This window comes from Diadema antillarum, unplaced genomic scaffold (assembly GCF_040938485.1).
Source record: "Diadema antillarum isolate AM-2024a unplaced genomic scaffold, OU_Dant_1.0 seq00000368_RagTag, whole genome shotgun sequence".
In the NCBI taxonomy this organism is placed as follows: domain Eukaryota; kingdom Metazoa; phylum Echinodermata; class Echinoidea; order Diadematoida; family Diadematidae; genus Diadema; species Diadema antillarum.
In genome coordinates this window covers 3,911,524-3,927,774 of record NW_027271369.1, presented here as the reverse complement: position 1 = coordinate 3,927,774, position 16,251 = coordinate 3,911,524, and the positions used below count along the sequence as shown (strand labels likewise).

The 16,251-nt window shown below is 41.8% G+C and overlaps 1 protein-coding gene across 1 annotated transcript in view; it reads left to right on the top strand.

The window, feature by feature from the left end:
* The first annotated feature begins 13,415 nt into the window (after window positions 1–13,415).
* LOC139731340 (extracellular matrix protein 3-like) overlaps window positions 13,416–16,251 on the top strand; it is a 52,945-nt gene continuing 50,109 nt past the window's right edge. Inside the window, exons 1-2 of the mRNA XM_071642231.1 lie at window positions 13,416–13,559; window positions 14,403–14,633. Of these exons, the coding sequence (XP_071498332.1) occupies window positions 14,576–14,633 (58 nt within the window). The 5' untranslated portion in view covers window positions 13,416–13,559; window positions 14,403–14,575. The remainder of the gene's footprint in view (window positions 13,560–14,402; window positions 14,634–16,251) is intronic.

Sequence of the window (16,251 nt, the reverse complement as noted above, 5' to 3'; positions counted from 1 at the left end):
ACTCAAAAGGTTAAATCGATTGCATTTTAGATACTTTTTTCCCTTAAATTAATTACCTGGATTCAATGCTACCAATTTCACCCAAACTCTGATAATAGTTGAGGCACCAGCTACAATTGACTCTGCACCATAGAGTACAGGAGATATAACTGTTACAATATCGGGAGGGGGGGGGGGGGGGGGTAGAGGTAGCTTGAAATTCCATTCATGAAGTTTATATAGCTCCGAGAGAGCAATTCCACTCTATGGCTGATCCTTTAATCACAGTGACAAATGACACCAATTCTGGGCCAGTAAGAAGCCAGATATAGCAGCATAAGTGATGCCCGTAAAGTGGCCCAGAGTTATAAAGAGATGGCATTTTCATCTCCACTGCTCATAAATAGCATATTACAAAACCTTTCTTTACTTCTCTTCTCCCTCTCAAAGTGAGATTAGGCTGCACCTATATTTTCATTGGTATCTTAATAGATGTGTGCCTGGGATTTACATATCCTCTCGCGGCAGTCAATGACTTTTCATTTTTGAGGGATATCGCATCTAATACCTGTTCAGAACAGCTTGAAATTAACCTGTGCTGTTCGGGCAGTTGCACTTGTAGGTTTTATTTGCGTATTTATCATGGGGACTACCTGTCCAGTTAGTTTGAGGCAAATTTTCAGTCAGACCTCTATGAAGACCAGATTTTGCAAGTAAGGAGGTTGTGCATTAGTGGGCCATATCATGATAGGTAGGTTGCTACCCCTAATAGTGTTTCCCCTTTGTGACCGCCTTCTTCATTTAACCACCTTGAAAATTTGTGTCTGTGGTGTTTGAACCTGATTCTTCAGGATGAGAACTTGCAGCTGAATCTGCTTAAAATTTATTGTTTAATTGCATTTTTTTTTAATCATTGTAGTAATTCAGTGTCAAGAACAGCTAGACCTACATATTGCAAATGTAAATTCAGCACAATATGACATTACAATATTTAGTAATGGGATCTGGAGAAAGAATATATATTTATTGCCTTTTTTTTTTTCTGGGGTAGGGGTGAGGTTTGGATGGAGCCATATATTGATGTAACCTTGTCCTCAGTTTCATCGAGTGCTTCAAAATGTTTGTGAAATATTTTTCAGATGTGTTTTATGGGGTTCTCTTGTGGCATCAATAGAGTATATAGTACAGAAACTGATCATGAACTTTTGTCAGACTTCCACTGTCGCCGTGACCAGAGTTCAATTCCTTCAGTCCCACATGTGTTGGTTTGCGTTTGATATCAAGCTGCTTTGTCCGGGGGTTCTTACATGTCAGCTGGATTCACTTCGTGATTGTAATGTGAATTACAACATCATGGTGTGTTTTCATCCTTAATTGTCACCAATTGTGAGTGCGTGAAGGTGGATTTCAAAGACTTAGTTACTTCATGATGTTGGTGCATATTTTCCTGTAAACCTGCACTTCCTGTGTGGCTGAGTATAGTGCCAATATTGGGCTTAGCCTGTGTAATTTCTGGGGCCTTGCTATTCTGAAGGATTTGCTCTAGTTCAGGTTGCATAACTTGCTGCTTTGTGTTCGGACAACTGTTCGCATTTTATTTTTCTGTTTTCTCTTTCTTTCTCTTTTGTGTGTCCATTTATGGATAGGTAAAATGAATCTTTCCTATCCACTTTGAAATGGGAAAAGTTATGGCTGCTCAGACTGAAAACTGTAAAATTATTCTTTGTGGGAAACAGTTTGACACTTTACTGCTACATCTTGTCAAGAATAGAGCAGTTTACTTTGAAGGTTGTCCTTAGCCAAATAAACAGTTCTGTCTTTGACCTGGTACAAAATACAACATCAAGGTGATACATGCTGTAAGTCAAGTGTCTTCAAAATCAAATGGATAACTTAAGTACAGTTAGACTAAAGCAAGTTTTGGTATTAAAGAGACACACTGTGATAGTTCTTTAGTTGAGGAAATCATCATCATTATCTATAGGCATCCTATTGCCTTTGTATACCACACAGTGACATAGATAAACATCTACACCAAACTACAGCCCGTAATCACACATATGTTTCTCAACTAACGAAGCTATGCAGACCATCTGTGCAACATGGAAACTACAGTTACTACTACCCTCTCCCATCCCCTCCCTGCATCCCACCCCTCCCCACATCTCGTCCATCTTCCACAGTACAGCTTGTAATCACATTCTCAGTGTATGGAGGAAGAAACATTGTGGGGCAACCTTTATTGGACAGGAAGCAACTGCTCTACTTTTCTGTGCTGAATACTCAGCTGTCAATACCATCCAGTGTAATGAATTGAGATTACATAATACCTGTCCCTTCTCCCTCGAAATGGAGATATCCTGTTCAAATGGACTGTAGAAAGACTGAATATTGGAAATTGTGAATAATGTATGTACATGTATATCTATTCATAAACGCATGAGTGGTACTTCAGTGTTTCTTTCTGTCTCCTTCTCCCCCCCCCCCCCCCCATCCCCCTCCCTTGCTCTTCGTGTATCTTTAAAAAGTCATAACAGTGACATTCTCCTATTGGGTGGTCAGCTCTTCATTAGCGGTGTGAATTACTTGTCCTAACCTTACACTTACAGCACAAGCAGGAAGCACTTGAGAAAGAAAACAGTCTCTGCCCCCATGTGCATAGCTAACCTTGCTCAGATAGCATCACATTACTTGTCAATCCCCCCTCCCCCCCCCCCCCCATCCTCAGAAGGGGGTAGTTTTTAGTGACAGGTTATAAAGAGGGGGGGGGGGAGGTGGAGTGGTGGTGCTTGAATTTACTTGATTCATGGTCAGTACGAGCTGAACATTTATCTTCAGGAAAGACCACAATAATATGAGCATGTGTATGCTCCCTTCCCTCCCTATCCCGCCCCCCCCCCCCCCCAAAAAAAAAGGGCGGGGTTGTTTGATAAAATGTGTTACTTCTGTCACATACCTATGCTATCTGGAAAGGGTTAAGGGCAAAGAGGAATGAAAACATATCATGCAGGATATAGCTGTATGTTGAGATGACCCCGTAAAACTGCATATTATACCCCCTTCTCCCAAGTATTATGTAACAAGCTGCTGTTCATTTGTTTCTCTTTTGTAATCTTGATGAGTGCTGTTGAGGTTCACTTGCTCGTGCAATTCATTCTCTCTTTTGCAGTCTCTCCCTTTTCTATATCTATCTATAGATTTATCTTATCTATCTGTCTGTCTGTCTGTCTGTCTGTCAGTCAGTCTATCTATCGTTTGATCTCTCTCTCTCTCCTATCTTTGCTCTTTGGTTGTCTCTTTCTGCATGGGCTATCCCTTCAAAGAAGATAATCTTCCAAAAGACCTCAGAAAATGCATTCCAACAGTGGTTTTGATTGCATTCACTGTGATTCATTTTATTTATTTGTTCGTTTGGTTGGTTTGTCTCTTGTGTAGTATAGAAAATATAAAAGGAGGCATAATGAGATTGATGGTAAAAGTGGAGACAGATTTTCCGTGACTACACATTTGAGTGATCCTGAATCAGACCGTACCAGGTGATGGCATTCTTCATGGCCTTGGAAGACTGTGACAATAATATATGATCAGTCTAGCAAAAGTGACTCATATTGGAGGGGGGGGGGGGTGAGGGATGAGAGGTTAGAAAGTGAAGAAGAAATAAAAGAGAGGGAGAGGGTTCTAGAAAGAGAGTCAAACTTTTGTGCGTGTCTCCTCCAATCACAAGTCTACTGCTCCGAGAAGTAATCCTGCGCTTTGCGGTGAAAAGTCATGTGCAGGTGATTCTTCAAAGTGAAATACTTGCAGTTAACAAGAAGCTTGGGGAGGGAGAGGGAAAGTTTGTGCCCCCTTTTGAGCCCCCATATGTCCATAACACATTTGAATAAAAAAATGCTTTTATTTTTGCTGAAAAATGGAATGGAAAAGAAATTGGGGTAGATTAATAAGTGTGTGAATAATGAGGCCACGCATGAATCTATACTTATCAGATTATTTGGAAGGTCTGTCTGCAGTGAGAATGTTTCATAGAGCAGTGAATCTTCTTTCCCCCTGGGTTAACTTTGCATGGCAGGATGGCTTGTAGCAATGAGTGTGAAGTTAGGGTGAAGATTAGCCATGGGTCTACAAAATGGTGGTTTACTATTAGTATAATGTCAGCCCCATCACCTCCACATGGAAGACATGGAGTTATCTTGTGGATGTTCTGTAATAGCCAGCAAATTGAATAGGCCAGTGATTGATTTGAAGGCTAACTTAGAGAGGGTAGGTCCTATCCATGTCCAAAGCCTCGTTCCAATCCCAGCTGAAACATGATTTAGAGGAATAAGCTCTGAGCTGCATGGCAATGCTCCCTTATTAGTGGCTGTGATGTTGCCGCCAATTGAGATTTGCTGAAAAAGGTACAATGTCGCCGTAACATCACCTTTAATGGCTTTGGCAACCAGTTTCCATTTAAAGTCATGTCATTGAACCATTCAATAGCACAGTAGATTGGTGCAGTTAAGAATTAAAGGCAGCACTTGGGTTTGAAATTGGAAGATTGTCCAACCAGACATTCAAAAACGGAATCTTCTCTATAATACCTCCACCATTGCTCGTATCAATGCTGAAAATGTCACCTTAACTTGGCTTTATTGGTGAAGTTCACATGCCCTTTTGCATTGCCCCTTCCCTCAGAGGGTTTGCAGGAGTCAATGTACTCTCCTTACACAGTATTATACATGAATGTTGTCAAGACTGTTAACAAAACTCAGGCTGAAGGGGGTTGGTCACTTAGTTCACATCAGCTAGGTTTGTAATGCCATGTCACATCCATTCCTGAAGATGGATCTGCGCAGAGATAGAAAATAGGTTATATTTATCAGAGGAGGATGGTAGACTTACAGAGAACTACACACCCCTACTATGTGGAGTCAATAAACACACAACTGACTTATTAAAGGATAAAAAAGATTTAATAACATTTATAACCAGTATTTACACAAAGAAAAATGCCCTTCTTATTTTAACCCCCAAAACAAAACCACAACATATATGCTCTTGATTTCATACAAATGATATGTATAAGTATGTTTCCCTCTGTTCCATGATACATTTGAGGAAGGGGTACAAGAGTTGTGTATTTTGTCAGGAATGTAAAACACTGAAGCTTTTCCCATCAAAATTATACCTCCAAGTTGTGATGAATAAATCCCCTTCCCCTTCCTCTTGAGTTGAGGGGAGATTCGTCGGGATTCTAAAAATATGGTTGAAATCGAACTTGCGCCCCATAGTTTCAGTGGTCATCAGAGAGTAGCGATAAGCATCTGTGAGTTCGGTGCAGGATGCGAGCGGTGATGGCAGAGTGGAATTGCCGAATGCCAGTTGGTAGTAATGAATGACAAGTTTTTATTTACGTTAAATCAGGGAGGAATTTTCTCTCGTAGACTTCTGGTAGACACTTTAATTTGAGGGAGAAGGAGAAGGAGGTGGCATATGTTTCCCATGATCCAAGCAGCTTGATAGTGTATCTTTTATCCCCCCCCCCCCCTTCCTTCCTTCCCCCTTCTTTTATTAAGGTCTTTTAAAGATGCAAGGTCTGTTTCTAATGAGTGTGCTGTCATGAGCAGCCCCCGTCCGGAGCATTTCTGTGCAAAATTTGAGTCGAAATGACGGGCACAAATCCGCTCTGATTTTTAACTAGCGATGTGATACCGCTTTGTTGCCAGGGAGAGACGTTCCAAGAGCAAGAGGTCGAGACATTTGGGTTACACTTGATAGGGGATCTCCAACCAGTCTAACGCGAAAAACATGTTGCATTTGCCATCGATATTGTTAAAGAGAAGGAGAGAGAGAAGAGAAGAAAAAGAGGGATAGAACAAGAGAGAGAGAATGAGAAAGAGATGGAAAAATGATAAAAGGATAGAGAAAGTGCAGCAGGAACTGAAGTTTTTTTTTCCCCATAGTGTTCTGACTTTAGGAATTACCCAGCTGGCAGTGAGAAAAAAAAATGCCTACGAATTTTCCGTGGGAGGTCAGAGAATCAATTAATGTCCGTAAGGTAACAAATTAGGTTAACATAACATGAACATTATAATAACCTTCTGTTCATCGTGTTCAATGAAACTTGTGTAGTAAAATTTCTTCATGCTTTGTGCATGTGCATCAGTATGTGTGTGTCTGTGTATGGTTGCATGCCTTTATAAATATATCTTTATCTGTAAAGACTGCTCAGCAAGTATGTTATTCCAGTACAGATTTTTTTTTCTTCTGATTTTACTCTTGATCAGTATAAAATGTTTGTGGTTTTATTGAAAATAGAACACATAAAAAAAACCTGATATTAAGTAGAAAAGCTGTGGCAAATATGTCAGCATGCTCTGAAGGATTAGGATAAAGCTATCCAGGATTGAGGCAGGAAAGACTCCATGGGAGAACCTTGTTTATGACATGTGGGCAAGTTCTGGGACTATTCGGTTTTTTTCCCCCCAATACATTTTCACCATTTTGGAGCAGAATCTATGAAACTATCAGAATACATATCCTATTTGCTTATATTAACTCAAATTTAACTGCGAGTGTGACTAATAAAAAGAATACAAAAAAAAAAAATCACCCAAGGGGGCATAATTGTAAGAGTTTGCCTCCTTGCCTTCTGAAGTCAAGTACAGGACAAGATTGTCATTGTTGAATTTCTCTGGAGGGGGTAGACTGTAGTAAAGTTCAGGAAAGGCTCCCCTCTCCTTCCCCACCACCCCTCATCACAGTAACTCTTCATTTTTGTTTCATACACCCTTGTGAATGAAACGAAACATTCCTCAAAGAATGACATCCCTTGAACTCCAAACTGTTTGACCTCATTAAAGGGGGTCTTTGCAGAAATTACCTCTCTGTATCATTTTTTTTCCAGTCACAAAGCCTTGTTCCCTTTTTTTTTCCTGCTGTAAATGAGAGAACAGTAACAACTATTCATTCCAGGATTATACAGACCGCCAGAGGAGGGAACATGGTCGGCCAAGTTTCGGTGAATAAGGTCCCCCCCCCCCCCCCATTAATTTCTGATTTATGATCATTGGCCCATTTTGATTGCACCCATGGGGATATGGTTGTATGACATGCAAAAGGGTAATGAGAGTAAATGTCACAACCCTCCATACATCCTGTCTGATGAACTTTGGGAATTTGACATCATTGTGGCTTATTTTAAAGAAAAGATTCTTTATTCCACTGATGGCATTATATAGTTTGTCTGTCAGCTATTAGAACCCATGTTCATCCCCCATTGATATCGTGAGAAAAACGATTGAGAACGGACCAAAGCCAATTGTTCATATCCTGTATGCTGTACCTAAAAATATCCATAAAAGAAGTAGAACAACATAATAATGATGCCTAATTTATAATGTGCCAGGGTTACAGAGCATTATCAAGTGAGGGGGGGGGGGAGGAGAGGATGAGGAGCTGACTGGGGGTCAAGGGGCCACAATTCCTCCCCTCTGGCTCTCATAGCCCATGATGTTGTGTGAGACATTGTCAACACTGTTGTTGCCTGTTCCTATGCACAGAGTTACACCACTGATGTTTTACATGGGGAGCTTCGAGTGAATTTCAGGCGAGGCAAGGGAGGAGGGGGACAAGATTGGCAGTTTTGATGGGATTGAGAATTGTGATAGAAAGTATACCTAGTCTTGATCAGGTTTATTCCTACATGACTCCTCCCTTGATGCAGCAGACAAGATCTCAAGGACTTTCCAGCTCCCTTGTCGGCATTATCTTGTTGCAGGAGTTGTCTTTCGGTGTTATCAGTGCTCAAGAGAAGAGCCTAAAGATTTTACCTGTGTCAAAAGAAGGAGACTTGTTAGTGTAATCACGATAATGCCCCCTTGTCTCTCCGGGCCTAGCATGAAGAGCCACATGAAAAAGATAAGATACCCGAAGAGGATTTCTGCGGGGCGTGATTCCATCACCCTTGACATTTCAGAGCAAAACTTCCCCTGACGCAGAACCTCTTTGTTCAGTTTCCCCCCATGCAGCTAGCTAAAGAAATGATTCCTCTATCTTGTGGATGACATTCAGGCTTATTCTAGGAGTTATTGAACTCCCTCCTCTCAGGCCCCTTCCCAATAGTCTGATTTTGTGGGATCATGCTTTTATCTGTGCCCTGTGATCATCCAGGCTCGTCTCCGTGACATCCTGGCTTGTTTCCACATAAGCTAGGCTTGTTTCCATGGCATCCTGGCTTGTTCCCTCATCATCTTGGCTTGTTTCCTTGCCATCCTGAGTTGTTTCCTCATCATCTTGGCTTGTTCCCTTCAGCAGCCTGGCTTTTTTTCCTTCATCGTCCCAGCTGGCTTTCTTCGTCATTCTGGCTTGTTTCCACCTCATTTTGGCTTGTTTTCTTGTCATAGAGAGTCTTGCTTCCCCTGCCCTTGATGTCGGCCAAGTTCACATTTAATAACATGTGCTCATGCATGTCCTGACAGTCTATCTTTCCCCTTCAGAAACCATCAGCAGAAATATGGCAGTCATTCCCTTTTCATTCATCGATGTGAAAGTAGAAATTCTTGATGTGACAAACCTGTTTGCAATTTTACTTTGAGACCTAAACTTTGACATCAAGTTACGGATATGATATTCAAAAATAAGAGATGATTTGTGTTTGTGTGTGTGTGCGTGTGTTTGTGTAAATCTGACACGTGACACTGTATAAATGTTATCTCTTGATTGAAAGCTTGGTATCTTTGGAACTGAATATTCCACTTTGCTGACTTCCTGTTTGACTATACACAGTAGGCCTATTTCTTGGTCTTTTGCCCTCTGATGGGGACAAATTACATTAACAGTCTTCGTTTTCTTCCCTTTTGCCAAATATCTATAGTTTTGTTGCCATGGATCCTTTTGCTTTTTGTGCATCACCCACTCGTCTTCGCCAAGTGTGTTTGGGTTGCTCCAGTTTTTCACTCTGTCGACTTGCCATTCACAAGTACTCCTTTAATCCTTTGAACAACATTGTTCAAATACTTAAATATGTTTTGCCTTTACCTATTAAAAAAGAAGGGGAGGGGGAGAAAATTGGCAAGCGACGGTGTTACTATTTCTCGACCGGTTTACCCACTAATCTCTGCGCCAAATGCGCGGTGTCATTCTTGCGTATCGAGAGACCCCAAATCTCATGCAAACAGCGCTCTCTGCTTAACGCTGATTTCAGGCTTGTTCACTCTCTCCGTGAAGACAACAGGAGTTTTCGGACTGCATGACAAAAGGGGGATTTTCATCCTTTCACCGGCCTTCAAGAATGGGCTTGTTCAAGTCACTCTCAACAAATATTATGCAATGGAATCTCTCCTTTTCCTCCACCCCACTGGGTACTGTTCACGAGTGTCTGGCTTTACCTTTCCATGTCTGGTTTCTATGCCAGTGCCTATGCTCAGATAATAACTGGAGATGGCCTCCTCATTCTCATTTTAATGTCACCTATGATGGAAATAAAGGAGCACAATAGATGCTGCTGTCACTTTTGTGTTCAGTGTCGTCCCTCCTGTAATGACAATCATAGAACTTGCCATATTTGTTTTCTGCTGACAAATGCATAATCTGCAAAGCCGGCAGTGGTGGACCTGATCATTTTTGTGAGGTAATTGATGTACTGAAACGATGTGTGTTCATTTTATTGATCCATCTGTGTATTCATTTCTTACATTTATATAAGTATCATTCATTCCAAGTGTTTGTGACCTCAAATCTGCACGAGTGTGCCAGGAATGTATGGGATGGGATATGATGGACAACTGTGGTAGTTTGGTGAGGATATGAAATGGCAGTCTCTTTGGGCATCCTTTGTAGGCATCCAGATCAAAGTTGACTAGCTTGAGAAGATAGAGAACGGGTGATTGGCAAGAGGATGCCAGCAAATGATGATAAACACTGGATGTTGGGGTGGAGGAGTTGTTTGGGAAGGAGGACTGGAGGGGACAGGAGATGGGGGTTAAAGGAGGAAAGTTCTATACAGCTGGCAGAGAGGGGATAAGGAGTGAGGATGTACACAGACTGCTTGTTGCCATTGTCAACAAACCAACAGCTACCAACCAGCCATCATCGGATAGTTGACCTCATTTCGTCCCCGGACAGAGTGAACAACTTATCAGCAGCATTATTGGTGGGCATTTTGATGTCTGGGGGAGATATATATATATAATGATATATACTTCTCTGGGATAGATTAGATCTACTGCAGAGAAGAGGGCAGGCAAGAAAAAATGGTGGAGACAATTTCCTACTTGCATTCATTAGGAGAAGCTGAAGCTGTCAGCTTGAGTAATTGTTTGCCTTCCTGAGTCGATCTATCCATCTCGAAATGAAGGAAGCTCAGAGACTCGTCATTTCCTTTTATTCTACCCTCGATAGATAGTTCACTGACCTTTTGACCCTGGCTATGCCCGACCCGATTTTTCCTGGGAGAGTCTCTTTACATTGAGAAACTGTCTCTGCTTGAGAAACAACCCACGGGGCAATTACTCCTCAGACTCCCATTGTATGCGGAGTTCAGCCGATAACAAGCTATCTTTAACTTTTCCTCTGCAAACTCTGCCTCACCTGCAAAGAAAAGGATGCGTAGTGAATGAAGGCTGGCTGGAGAAATGATCCCAAAAAAAAAGGGAGTGGGGGAGGGGGAGGGGGAGAAAAGTCCTCTCCACAAAGAAGACAAATTGATGTGCCATTCTCAGGGTACTTGTGCTCACCCTTGTTTCAAATGTTTAGTTATCAGGCAGCACATTCCACCACTCTGTTGCCCGGCAACGTGACATATCATTGCACCCTGGTGTGTAAGTGCTTCCCCAGTAGTACAAACTTTTCAGCAAAATGTAAAGATTTGTTCTCAAAAGGGGAGGGGGAAATGGAAGAAAGGGGAAAAGTCGAGTTGACTATAGAAGGGAGACCTGTGAAATGTTATTGTGAATCGTGTCATGATGGTAATCTCTAATGCTAATCAAATCACCATTCTTCTGTGAGGTGAAAAGGAAAGAGGGAGGTGGGATGGTGGGTCAAAGGAGTGGCCTAACTGCAGATCTCAACTCTCCATGATCTGTAGTGCCGTAAGGTATAAAGAATGGCCAACAAAGGCAGAAAATGTGGGAGTAAGTGTGTCAGCTTCTCTGCCTCACTTGGACCGAGGCAAGTTCAGTTAGTGTTAGCATTTGTAAACGTTTTTATGCTTCTGCACCAGAATTCTTTGCGCACCATGTTTCTTGTTTGTTCACATATTCATAAAAGTCTGTTTAGAGTATGTAGGCCCTATTTGGGGGGTAGGTGATAAATGTAAAGATCACACTGTAATTAAACTACGTCTAGGGATGAAGTTTGGAAGTATGGTCAATTGATAATTTAGGGTTTGCTTGCCACTTAATTTTAAAGCTTTGACTGAAAGGATCTCCCGAGTATACAGTGCTCCTGGAATAGTCCATTGCATTGTGCAAGTTGGAAACTGATTGGCAGATTGTCAATAAACACAAGTTTGCACCAGTTGATGACATATATGATTATATTAGGAAAAAAACTGTGCTGGTAAATGTGAAACCATCCTGTTGTAGGATTTATAAGGCTGTTTTTACTTGAATTTATGTCTGACATTTTGATGGGCAGATATCAGGGAAACACTTTGAATGAAGTTATTAATTGCTCAGGGCACTGTGTAAACGTGCCCTCACTTCTGTCGAATATATTTTGCCAGTGAACCTACTTTTCGTTTGATGATTTACTGGATGTGGTGGTATCCCTAGCACAAACAAGGTGATCGCTTTCTGGCAGTATATTTAAAGCCTCCTGAATTTCTTCCCTCCCCCTCCCCCTCCACCCTCCACAACTTCCATTAGTACCCTATGATTAGACCCATATGGGAGATTTTCATATTCGGCGGCCATTGCACCATTGAGTAAACAATTGTCCGCGTGCTTCAAGCAGATACCGAATGTAGGGGTCATCATCGGATTCTCTCTCTTTCTCTCCGTAATAGATGTAGAATTTACTCTTAAATTGTCCAGGGGGATTACGAGTCATCATCCTGTATACGAGATAGATCATGTGTGGGGGAAAAAAGGGGGGGGGAGGTGAGGGAGGGGACAGTGAACAGAAAAAAAAGGGATCGCAGAGTAAAGGATTCGAAAGTTGTCCGTCTTCGCTTGAGAGGGACAAGGAGTTGGCTATGGCATCCAGATGGTTTGCTTTGCGAGAGATATGCCTCGTCCGAAACAGGAAGGAAAACAGGGACACCGACAGACAGACAGACAAATATACACACAGACAAATGGTCACACTTCAAACATGCTGAAGCATCAAGCGTACACGCAGAGATTCAAGTGTCAAAGCCTATAGGAAATGTAGGCTGTAAAGCTAATGTACAGAAGAGTACTCTGGTCATCAGATCTCATGCATGAATATGAGAAGAGAACCTATTTCAGGAAATTGTGTAGTATAATCTGTATTTGATATGTTACATTTTGAAGTGGTGAGTGAAGGATTTAGAGGGGGGATAGAGAGAGGGAGAGATGGACATACGCAGACAGACAGGAATTGCAAAGAATCTGTTGCTGTGGGTAACCCCTCATCACCAACATCTGTTGCTGGTGTCTCGTCCCCCTAAAGAATCCAGCTCCTGTCAGAAATTGTCACTGTTACTTTTCCTGCCGACAGGACTATCAAGTCCCTGCCGGTCAGTAATGGATTGCACTTGGCCCAATTTTTGTGGGGGAGTCCAGTTCTTGACCCTTTGGAGTCTTTGGACACCCAAGGTTTGGGTGTGACCTCAACTGACTACGACCTTCCCTGCAGGGATGGTCTAGCTTGGACATCTGGACATGGTCAATGGCAGAACAAACTGATACGCCCCCTGGGTTATTACAGAGTATTTGCTTGTGTGATCTGTGGATGATGAGATGAATGTGAGAGAGAGGGGACGAGGAGGAAGGAAAGAATGAAAGACAGAAATAATGAAATTATCAGTTCAGTCTAATGAAGCGCATTCTAGATGAAATGAATCATTTTGTGCAGTGTGTTATGGGCAAACCTCATCTGGTGTGACTTGCATGTTGATTTCATCTCTCTTTACAACCTTAATTGCTTCTTGAATGGTATTTGTAGTGATATTTTATGGAAGTATGTATTTTTACTTTTTTGTCTGAGTAGAATGTTCAGTCATTCAAAAAAGCCCACAAGAATGCACCTTCATTAGTCTTCTTGAATATAAATTACAGCTGATAGTAAATGTAATTTCTTATGTACAATTTCAGTTCTTCACTGTTTGACACATTTGTATCTGGCTCGGCACTTCTTCTTTTTTTTCTTTCATTGGCATTTGCACACTGAGAAATATATTACATGAGGCAAGAGAGAGAGAGAGAAAAAAAAAATATATGAAGCCACTAATTTGTGTAATGACACCTGATTGGTTGTTCTTCTTGCAGGTGGCAATGCTCTGTCCAACCAGCCATTCCGTCTCAACTGGTCCTGGATCTCGCTGGAGAGGGAGTACTACGAGGTGAACGAGACCGACCGCTACCTGAATGTCAAGCTCATCCGCCGCGGATACCTTGGAGAGACCTCTTTCGTCGGTGAGTATCTTTCTCAGGGATCTGCTTCTTTTTCTGGCAGTGGAAATTGTGGTCTACTTAGTGTTTGTTTTGGGTCTTGGGGGAGGGGGGAGGGGGAGATGGGGAGGAAATTTTCTGGGAGGGAATGATGTCACATAGTGCCCTTGACTTGAAAACAAAAGCATCCTTCTTTCTAAGAACAGCTTGTACCGCAGAAGGATGATGGAATTAGGTGAATGTAGTGAAATGAGAGTAAGGTATCAAGAGAAAAGTTCCATGAAAACACACAATGTTAGTAATTTCACACCTTCTTCTAAGAATATTTCCATGGCTCTGATAAAGACCAGTCTGTGATTATTTGTTTTTATATATATCCTTCTAGCTATAGGGAGTTGACTTTGTGCATTCTACCTGTAAAGGAAAATTGTATTCATGTCTTTTTATGCTGTAAATGGGTTTATATGCAAGCAGTATTGGTATCATGTGATCATGATGGCCTTATGATTGCCGCTAGTTTTCTTAATGTGTATGCTAATTTGCTCGAAGTCTTGCCAATCTGTTGCTTTGACTATATCTGATTTTTTTTTTTTTTTTTTTGGGGGGGGGGGGGGCAAAAACAGACACAAATTTGTGTTTGTTTGTTTGTTTGTTTGTTTGTGTTAATCATATGCATTGCCAGCATCACTGGCAAATGGCTTAATCAGAATTCTATGACAGATGTCTTTATTATGATTGAGTGAGGCATCAGCTTTGAAAACAATATTAATAACTGAGAAATTATCATTAAAGAGTAGACTGAGAAGAATGAGGAAAGAACATGTTAGAATTTCTCTTTCCTCCGGTTTTCTCCCCCACCGTCCACAGGAATCCAGACTGCCGATGGCACCGCCGTGGCCGGCGAGGACTTCCGCGGCAAGTCTGCCCGACAAGTCCAGTTCAACCCTGGCCAGACCGAGGGCTTCTGGCGCGTGCGCATCACCAGCGACAACGAATACGAGCAGGCTGAGACCTTCGAAATCATCCTCCACGACCCAGTCATGGGAGCTCTGGAATACCCCGACCGTGCCCTTGTCACCATCTTTGATCCTGAAGATGGTAAGCATTTGTCAGGGATCTCATCTAGTTGGGATTTTTTTTTTCAAAGTTTTATATGACAGAAGAATAAAATCAGCAAACTGTTCATAGACATGAGTAGGATTTATCTATGCTGCTACCATTTGATTACTGATTTTATTACCCTGCCAAGCTGAACTTGAAAATGCCGGAGATTTGCTGTGAAAATTTGCAAAAAAAAACAAAACTCTTTTGTGCTGTCATACACAAAATTCCCTCTCAAAAGACTGGATAAAAAATGAAGCAGAAAAGGGGGGGGGGGATGGGGGGATACAGAGCCATCTTTCTGGACCCTGTCTCTCCAAGATTTTGGCTTTGATATGATACACGGCCAGAGGGACAGAAGAAGAGAGACAAAGAGGGATAGGGTATTTGAGAGAAATAGAGATGATGATGGTTGTAGTGGTGGTGCAGATGGTAGGCCTAATGTTACTCATGATGACAATGATGATGATGATGGTGATGATGATGATGGTGATGGTGATGGTGATGAGTTGTACTTTCTGAATTGACTCTGCAAGTGATGTTTTTCATTGGAATGATGAAGGTGGTGAGGATGATCACAGTGCGCCCTCTATTGGAGACGACCTTGTCTGCAGGGCTGAAGTGGTGTGCGTCTTGCTGAGGTCTTGTGTGGTAGGACGTTGACCCTGTATATGGAGGGGCTGGGTCAAATAACATGGCTGCTCTTTTTTTTTACGATCACAATCATCGCTGACTTTAATGGGGTGCTTTGTAAAAAGCGTTAAATCTCTTTACACCATCACACTGAAGGTGCTACATTTATAACAAGATTGCCAGAAAAATTGGGAAAGGGGGGAGGGGGATGGGATGGGGGGGGGGGGGGGTCATCTATGTCCATAATGGGAGAAATAAAGACAGCAATCATCATATCCAGTTCTCTTGTGACAACCCTTGATTCCTTTGGTCCAAACACTGGAGTCTCATTACCATTACACATTCTACTCCTGAAATCCAGCTATTGACTCTTGAGGGCGGCGACAAAGTATTCGTGTGCCAGCACCAGAGGGAGGGATAGAACGAAACAAAACAAAACAAAACTATAGTTTGTTCCTTTTTTCATGACTGTTAGGACCGGTGTTAACAAGGCTGAAACCTGTGAACAGGGCAATACCCATTTGGCTTTTGATCACCAATTCTGAAGAATCCGAAATGGGCATTTGGAGTGTTTCAATTTTTTTTTTCTCTCACAAATTTTCCTCCTAAGTAGGCTGATTTATGCCCGCAAACTGGTTCTGGGTCAGCACAAAGTTGGAATTGCTAGACAAGATTAAAATGGTTTTAAGCATGGTTTTAAACAGTGCTGTCTGAAGTTAGATGCGTTTGTTGCACAGGTATTTACATATGTATGTGCTTCTGCGACAGTTGTTTGCTTGGGGGTAGTGAAGATATAGGCCTACTGCTGCTAAAGCTTTCAGAAAGACTAACATTGTTAGACACTCTACCAGAGTTTTGTGAGCAGTTCAAATCTTTCATTCCTCTGTTAGAAACTATTGAAAGACAGGATCTGAATTTGAGAATAAAGTGTCAGTGTGTCTTTGATTTTCTTAGGGAGTTTGATAACAAAGCCCAGAGTCCA